Consider the following 9,865-nt stretch of genomic DNA (forward strand, 5'->3'; position numbering starts at 1 on the left):
GTATGGGTTGTATCAACTTGTCGTAATGACATGTATTGTAACGACGAATCGTATTAGCACTATTTCAATGGGGGAAACGCGCGAGGGTACAGTTGCCGTTTTTGTAACCAATTTCGCACCATTTTCTTTCTTTTGGGTTGTTCTTCGTCTTTACCACCAAAAACTAACAAAATTGCAGCGAAGTCCCTTTGATAAATTCGTCATGTTGACGTTGAACACAATAGAATTAAAATGAATGCAAAATAAAACTACTACTGTTGGTGATTAACATCAAATGGTAGTTTTAGTTAGTGAATAAACGCGGGATCCGATCTGTCCAGCGGTTGTATCAACTTGTCGTACGACATGTAGTACGACGAATCGTATTAATGTGTGGCCCGTTGTAGTTTAAGTTTGTGGACAACAGCGCGTCCGATATGTCGTTCAAACGGTCGAATCAAATTTGTGTTGTACAACCTGCAGTACGATAAATCGTATAATGTGTGGGCCGTTTAACGCCATTTTGTCACAACTTAAAAATAAATACATTTTTTAATGAGAACCTTAAATACAGCGAATTATTATAACTATAGGCCAGAAACATATGTGCATAGAGTTACACACCTTGGGAACTTTACTTAAGAACTTTAGTACTTTAGTACTTTTTACAAAATGGTGTTAGATAGAAGAACGTTGCAAGAGACATTTTTTCTTGGAAATTAACCGAGTAAATAAAAAACTCTTGAAATTTTTATTTTTATCAGTCAGTGGCGTGCTTTTTTTTGTAAAAAATTACCCGTATCACATCTGCTTGAAACTAAAACCTCTTCTTTTTACATTTAAAGTGTCCCTGCTAGGTAGACTCATATAATAAAATTTTATAACGATACCTTCAACTGTTCAAAACTATTAAGGAATATCTTTAACACCCTGTATCTTGCGTAAGAGGCATTTCCGACCCATAGTGTGCTATATCAAAATTAATATTTCGACGTCACCCATCATTTCCCGAAAGTATTACTCACTTACAGGAATCACCCTGTATTTATAAAAACCAATTATTGTCACTGTATATTTTAACAGCTGGATTACAGGACGTCATTGCAGCCACCCTAAATAGTCATCAATCGGTAACTTGTCTTATTTCTACTCAATTGATTTTTGCTATATATGTGATTTCTTTCACATTTGAATGTGGTTTTTATTATGAACGAAATTTAGATTTGTGAATGACATGTCATCTCTACAGTTATATTGCCCTATGACCGTTATGCTATGAAATAGAAAAAAAAAAGATAACTACTGGCTTTTCATTCGGTGTTTGCTTACTATACTCTGTCCCGCAAGAGAATATCTGATTTTCCACAGACGCCACATCAAAAAAATGACAAAAAAAATCTAGTTTTGGATTAAAATGCTAGACAACAACTGTTATGTCATATATTCCTTTGCTGGACAATAGTATATTGTTTTATTAGGAGTAAAAATGATTACTTGCGACGAGGCTATACGTTTGACATTACAAGCAACGCACGAAATGTCAATTTTACTCCGAATAGAACATGCTAATTTTTTTCAAACGTCACAAACAATTGTTAAATTTCAAACGTTGCAAATAATTTAAAAAGATTTAAAAGTAATAGCACGGCATATAAATCACACGGCAGGCTAACTCTGCCCAGATCCCATTGTTTAAAATTTCTATAAAATTTGAGCTTGAAAACACCATTATGGGTGCCGAGTCAGGGCCGGATTAAAACGTATCAAAAAATTTCCCAGAAAATAAACTATTGCTAGACAGGGTCGTATTAAAAAATACTGTAATTGACTGAAACTGAATTTTATTTACACAATACTTTTATCTAAACAAATGAATCGTTAACCGCGCATACTCCTCAAAAAGTAAAAATGAAAAAATCAATTAAACATTTAACTTTAGAGAATAGACAATTAAAATTAAAAAACATGCCAGGAGTCCAGGAGTTACAAACAAGAATTAAAGAAATACCCAATAAATTATCTATTGAACAATCTAAAAGATGCACAAATTATGTCCATCAATGGACATAAAGCAAATTTGTTAATATTCAAATTGCACAAACCTAACAAACAGCTAAAGGAAGAAAAGTAACTGATGAATTTAAATATAAATGTTTGGCTATATTTTAAAAAGCCTAGCCGTCAAAAAAAAATTTGAGCTGTCAAATTTGAAGACAGCTGTCAAAAAATTCAAAGTTGTCCGATTTTGATAAAAATCGATATACAGGATGGCCAATAGAAAAAATTGAGCTGTCAAATTTAACAGCTGTCAAAAAAATTTCAATGTTGTCCGATTTTGATAAAAATCTATATATAGGATAGCCATGGGGTTAAAAGGAAAGAAAAAAAATTGAGCTGTCAAATTTGAAAAACAAATTCAAAAAAAAATCGATATATTGGATGCTCCCTACCCCATAGTCGGTTTTCATTTTATTTGTCTCACAATTGAACTGTCAAATTTGACAGCTGTCGTTTTTTTAAGTTCTCCTTTTTTATGAAAATCGATACACATATAATTAGGATGCCCATAGGTAGTTATTTAATAAAAAGAATTGAGTTTAAGTTTCTGTTGCACTGAGAAACCAGCATAACTTAAAAAGTAAAAAATAAATTTAAGAAAAAAAACTTTTTAAAAACAAGCTTTTATTTAAATACATTAAAAAGAAAAAATAAGCTTTTTCTTTAAAACTTTTATTATGTCATTACACAATTTTATATTATATAAAAGCTTATAAAAGTGTACAGTTGCACTCATAAAAATCTGGTACAACTTTATCTTGTAATTCTTCTAATTCCAATATCTTGTAAACCTGTCATTATTCCCATCCAGGATAAATTCATCCAGTTTAGAAGAACATTTAAAAACTTTGTGTCCAAATATTACATAATGAGGTACTGAAAAATTAAGAAAATGATCTGGCAAACATCTTATTAAAAACAGCAGACATTAATAATTAATAAAAAAAACTAGACCTCTTTTCTTTTCTCTCTGAATTGTCATGAGCTATCCATAAAAATTAAAAATAGATACGGATAATCAGAATCACAAACAACTTGTTTGTCATTTTGCAGGATACCTAATAATAAAAATTACTTTGAATGCCGTACACAATAACTGAGTATTAAAACTAAAAGAATTTCGGACTTCCATTGTACTACTAAACTACAAAAACCAAATATATCACAGAATAAACAAAAATAAAACTAAAAAAAAAACAAAATATATCACTCAAGAAAAGAATAAAATAAATTAAGCCGCACGCTCCTGACTCAAAGCTGCCGTAACTGTACGTTGTTGATGACAAAGACTACGACTGACTACGACACTGGTTAATTTCTGTCGCTGGCACCCATAATGGCGGCGTGCACAAGGGTATGCGCGTAGCGTTCCCGCCAAAGCGAGTTGGCCTGCCGTGTGATTTATATGCCGTGGTAATAGTACGAGAGCTAGCAACGTCGGGAAAACAAGTATTTTAAGAAAGCTGGCTCTTTAATATATCCGTTACTATACTCTCTGGAACAGTATGCGGCCCGTCTGGCTGCCGGTAAACGTTGCGTTTCCTACTGCGCATTGAAAGAAGATCCTATACTTTTATTATTCATTTAAATTCTAGTATTGAATATAAACCGACCGAGTCTTCGTAGCTCAGCGCGTAGAGGTTCCGACTATCAAGCGAGGAGTCGGAGTTCAAAACCGGGTCAGAACAAAAACTTTTTTATTTTATTTTCGTTTATATTCTGATAGTAAAGTATTAAATTATTCTGGTGATTCAAAAAAAAACAAATATTTATTACTTTTTCGGTTCGTAATCGGAAACTCTACGCACTGCGCTATGGAGAATTGTTCGATTTCTATTCAATACTAGAATTTAACGGACTAAATAAAAAAAATATAGGATCTTTTCCGATGCGCAGTAGTGAACGCAACGGGTATCGGCAGCCAGATGGACCGCAGACTGTTCAAGAGAGCATAGTAAAAGATATATCAAAGAGCCAGCTGTCTTAAAATACTTTCGAAAACGTTGCTAGCTCTTAGACTATAATATAGTCTTCAATAACTTTGAATTTGACAGTTTCCGCGGGCTTTTCTAGTGTTAATTTTATTAGGTTAGCAACTTGCGGCCATGCATTTTTCTTCGTTGTCTGATATTTCGAAATGTCAAAAGCTGATGACATTTTACTTTTGACAATTATGACATTTCGTGTTGATTTTTGCAAGAAGAGGAAGAACTGTCACTTGTTTTATTATTTTCCTTTTCTATTTCACGATCTGATTCGTTCAGGCACTCAATTTAAAGAATATTAGTAACTTTTTTGACAGAGGGATTTTATATTTGCCATGTTAGTAAAAAGTAACGGTCAAAATTCAAAGTTATTCATTTTATAGAGTATACCTTGTAAGCTTTGAATAAGAAGACTAAGGAAGGAGCATAATGCTATCCATGTATTCATGCATGGTGGGCGGAAAAAGCACTCTAGGGTGGGGATCCTTGACAGTTCTGTTTTGTTTTTGTTTGAAATTTTATGGATTTGTCAGTCTTTACGGAGCTTATTTTATGTTATTTATTATTTATTCTACTACTGATAGTTGTATAAAGGTAGTAAATCTAGATGGAAATTGTGGCAGAACTTAAATTGACAGTGACACTATCGCGATTTATCGAAAAAGACTCTAAAATAGTTGGTTGTGTAGCGTGCGATAGATCTCGGCAAAAATCGAGTGAAATAATGGAACAACTTTTCGCTAGTAAGTGACTATATAATATACATACGTGTAGTAAACCGATCATTTATGAAATTCACTTAAATTAACTAATTATATATTTTTTCTTGCATTTTTGCTTTTATTTACTACTTGTCAAAGATTAGATGTCAAAGAATTTAGATACGTCAATTTGATTTTCCAGATTTACCTGCTTCAGTAGCGTATCGGATGTTTGTGTTAATAAATAATTATTATAACTTATCTATTTTTATTAGAATTATATATTTTTGTAACAATTTTAATAACTACCAACATTTATTCACAACGTCAAATAAAACAACATATTATTGAGTCTACCCCACGTCTACCCTACATCATAGTTTTACATTTTTTAAATAAAATTAGAACGGCACTGATTTAAGTCGGCCATATTTGAGGCCCATCGCGGTGGACCTAAGATGTTTGATATGCTCCTTCCTTAGTCTTCTTATTCAAAGCTTGTAAGTAATTATATATCGAGAAACTAGGGTTACACTCGTTGAATTTAACACTTTATGTCACTTTAATAATATATTTTCACACTTTTGTGCTTAGGCGTAGAAGTACTTTACTTTCATGGATAGGCGTTAAAATGACTTTTTTATAGTGTCAATCACGTCCCAAGAATTAATATTTTTAAGACGCTTGAAAAAATATATTTACCCGCTAAGCTTTAACAACTTCCTTTTGCACAAAATTTTATATATTTTGTTTACTAGTTATATAGGGTTGTTCACCACATACGACACGGAGTATTGTAGCTAAACGATGAGATTTTTACAAATTGTAAGTCTTGGGTTCGATGAAGGACTATTAGAGGTACAATTTAAAATAATTTTACAAGATACAGAGTGTCCCAAATAAGTAAAAAATATCAAAGTTGTATTTTTTTAAATGGAACACCCTGTATATTATTGCATTTTTAGTTTCTACGATTAAAATAAAGGTAAATTTGATTAAGGTTTATTATACTTAAACCTTGTTTTTGAAATATTTTCAATTTGTGAAATTGCAGTAAAAATTTTAAGGCTTCATTCCTCCAAAGGGTACCAAAGTTTTTAATACTAAATATTTACTGAAGTTTATTTATGCCGATCAGTTATTGTGTTGCAATAATAAAAATAATACTACTTATACAGAGTGTCTAAAAATTTATTTTATATAATTATTAGCTTCAAACGGCAATAACTTGTTTAATTTAAATGGAACACCCTGTATATTTTACGAGAATCAGATGCACAATTTAATTGTCTATCAAATTATATTATACCATTTTTTACCCATCTCTTTAAGTTTCCGTAGAAAATGCATTTTCTTGTAATTTAGAATTTATTTATCAATATACCCATGGAATATTGACATTTTAGATTATTTTTAAAGATGTACCAAATTTTTAAAGAGTACAGATACTAATATTGTGGATATAATTCGTTTATTTCATTAAAAAATATAAAAAAACTGTTTAAATATTTGTTAAAGAGGATTAATATGATTCCAGTATTCAAACTACATTAACTGACTGCATTGATTAATAATAATTGTTCCAAATACTAAAAAAACTGAATTTAGTATAGGTATTAGACAGTGTGATAAAAAGTAACACCTTAAAAATGATATTTCATTTTTTAATAAATGCTTATTTATAACAATAGAGACTTTAATTTTAATAACTTATTATTATATTGATTTCTGACTCAAATCCACATTTATTTAGAATAATTTATTAACGAATACAATTAAGTATGTAATTAATTAGTATATGGGCGGAAATAATGGTGCTATATTTAATTAATGGTATACTCTTTTATAAAGATTTAAATAGTTTTCTTTTTGCATACAACATTATAGTTTTTAGCAAAACGATAATATTACTAGAATGTCAATATATGATGTCAATTTTCCCATGGGTGTCAATAATAAAATGTCAATATTCCATAGGTATATTGATGAATGAGCTCTAAATTATAAGAAAATGCATTTTCTACGAAAACTTGAAGGGATAGGTAAAAATGGTATAATACAATTTGATAGACAATTAAATTGTGCATCTGATTCTCCTAAAATATACAGGGCGTTCCATTTAAATTAAACAAGTTATTGCCGTTTGAAGCTAATAATTATTTAAAATAAATTTTTAGACACTCTGTATAAGGTAGTATTGTTTTTATTATTGCAACACAATAACTGATCAATAGATAAACTTCAGTAAATATTTAGTATTAAAAACTTTGATACCCTTGGAGAAATGAAGCCTTAAAATTTTTACTGCAATTTCACAAAATTGAAAATATTTCAAAAACGGTAAGGTTTAAGTGTAATAAACGTTAATCAAATTTACCTTTATTTTAATCGTAGAAACTAAAAATGTAATAATATACAGGGTGTTCCGTTTAAAAAAATACAACTTTGATATGTTTTTACTTATTTGGGACACTCTGTATCTTGTAAATTATTTTTAAATTGTACCTCTAATAGTCCTTCATCGAACCTAAAACTTGAAATTTCTAAAAATCTAATCGTTTAGCTACAATACTCCGTGTCGTATGTGGTGAACAACCCTGTATATAGAAATTAAATTAAGATTTAAAGTTGATTTTAATAAACTAGCCGGACATTTCTTATTTCTACCTTACCGAGGAATGCTGTCGGAACTTTAAAACACCGGTAGAAATTCACCAAGCCCTATACATTTGTCACTAACAATCCCCTTACTAACAAATCTCCCCTCCTTACTAATCCAGGTTCGAGCAGCGGCAGTTCGTCTACAGATCGGCAGGACTCGACGGAATCGAGGTCCAGCGCGACATCTGCCGGCCAACCGACGCTCAAGCGACCTTCGATCATTATCGATTCCAGCCGACTGCCCACGATCGCAACCGACGTGAAGAAGGCCGACTCCAAGTCCAGTCTGCACATGCAATCAGAAACGATGTGTTAGAAATAGTTTATTTTCTTATTAATGTCGATGTGTGGTAGGTATGGTCGAAAGTAAGATTTGTACATAATAGGTGGCTGTCTTAGATGATAGTTTAGGGTGAGTAGAGTATATTGAATATATATTCACGATATGCTATGAACAGAATCAGCGTTAACATCCGAACATCATTAAAATTCATAGTCCAGGAAGCAGTGAAGGTTTTCGATACTTATTTTCCCAGTCAGCAAACACTGATAGAATTATTCGGTATGTGATTCTCCGATGGCTTGAGGTAGAAAATGCGTTAGAAAGTACAAATATACTGCACTTTTTTTCCAGATAAAAATAGTCTGGCTAATCTGAGAAATATGTCTGGCAGGTAAAAAATTGGATAACCATTATTGAAACCATTGTCCTTATTTTCGCAGTTCTAAAAATTTGTCAGATGATAGCTTATATTGTACAGGGTGGTCGAAATTGTTCTGTTTTAACAGAGAAAACCTATTTCCTGACTGCAAAACCGACATAGATGTCATGGGCTTGATTTCCGAGATACGTTTAATGACGTAAACCGCCTGTTGATATTTTCACTGCCAACTGAGATACGGGGTCTTTTTGAATTTATTACCATTTGAAAAATTGCCCATAACTTTTGTATTTCGCGGACTAATAAAATTCTGTAAAAACGTTCTTAAGGCACTTTTTTAAGCACAATCCAGTGGCGTACTCAGTTTTTTTCTATACTTGCTCCATGACATCTATGTCCGTTTTGCTCTATCTAGTCAGGAAATAGGTTTTCTCTGTTAAAACAGACCAATTTCGACCACCTTGTACATACAGCTGCAAATATAGTCTGGCTAATGGGAAATATTCCTAAAGCCTTACCAGACGATAGACTTATATTTTCGGCTTTTAAAGACAATTTATTCTCTATATTTTACTCACCTGAAATTATCTAGCTTATTTTTTTCTTAATTATAATATATTATACAGGGTGTTATTTAAGTTCGTGGTCCAAGAACATAAAAAGAAAAACAGTTTAACACTATCTACGTTATTATAAACTTTTTGTTTCAAAATAGCTAATGAATCGCCCCCTGATCTTTGGTGACATACTTAAAGAACCCCCTGTATAAAAAATTATAACGGTCTTGTAAAGTATATTACTATTTTTGGTCAGTAAACTTTACCAAAGGATATCATAAAAATGTCTATCCAAAAATATCCTTATGGGTTTTTCGCTAATGCACTGCAAGAAAAATCTACAAAATAAAATAGTTATTTTTTGTAAACACTTCTGCGTTAAACCAAAACGGACGCTGCTTGTCAGAAGTTGTGTTTACAGTAATAAAAATTTGCCTAACAAAGAAAAGAATGCTTAACGTTTCGGAAAGTTTTCTCTTTCCGTCGTCGGAAGCAAAAAAATATAAAGAATCAAGAAAAAAACTATTTAAAATATTTAAATTGAACTATTCGAGAACACTTTACTTTTTAAAACAGATACGTCTACAAGAAATTGTTGACGTTCTGTTAAAATGACATTATATTAAGTTAAACTTCAAAATTAACAATTACTACCTGATAATTACTTAATAAGGTAAAACCAAAAAGCCCAAACTTTCTGTATGATTATTTTTAAATTTTACGTATGTTATGTTTATTTATGTAATGTTCTTTAAAATCAAAGAAGCGATTGCCATACAATTTTACATTGGTGAAACATCTAGACCCTTAAATGTTAGAATTAAAGAACATAAAGATTATTTAAGAGAGGGAGATTTTCACAAATCTAAGATTTGTCAGCATTCATGGAACACAGGGCACAGAATAAATTTTAATAGCGCCAAAATTATAATGAAAGAAGCGATAGCCTCTAAAAAAAATAAAAGAGGCTTTTTTAATTCAATCTAATAAAAATAAATGTATTGCTCATGCATCTGTAGATGTTAGTAATGTATGGCAATCGCTTCTTTGATTGTAAAGAACATAACATAAATAAACATAACATACGTAAAATTTAAAAATAATCATACAGAAAGTTTGGGCTTTTTGGTTTTACCTTATTAAGTAATTATCAGGTAGTAATTGTTAATTTTGAAGTTTAACGTAATATAATGTCATTTTAACAGAACGTCAACGATTTCTTGTAGACGTATCTGTTTTAAAAAGTAAAGTGTTCTCGAATA

General features: G+C 31.1%; 1 protein-coding gene across 1 annotated transcript in view; it reads left to right on the forward strand.

The window, feature by feature from the left end:
* The window catches only part of LOC115890402 (transient receptor potential cation channel trpm-like), a 134,586-nt gene extending 126,427 nt beyond the window's left edge, over window positions 1-8,159 (forward strand). Inside the window, exon 26 of the mRNA XM_030910630.1 lies at window positions 7,504-8,159. Within this exon, the coding sequence (XP_030766490.1) occupies window positions 7,504-7,700 (197 nt within the window). The 3' untranslated portion in view covers window positions 7,701-8,159. The remainder of the gene's footprint in view (window positions 1-7,503) is intronic.
* The last annotated feature ends 1,706 nt before the right edge of the window (window positions 8,160-9,865 follow it).

Source organism: Sitophilus oryzae, unplaced genomic scaffold (genome assembly GCF_002938485.1).
Source record: "Sitophilus oryzae breed Bouriz unplaced genomic scaffold, Soryzae_2.0 scaffold_864_pilon_pilon, whole genome shotgun sequence".
Classification (NCBI taxonomy): domain Eukaryota; kingdom Metazoa; phylum Arthropoda; class Insecta; order Coleoptera; family Curculionidae; genus Sitophilus; species Sitophilus oryzae.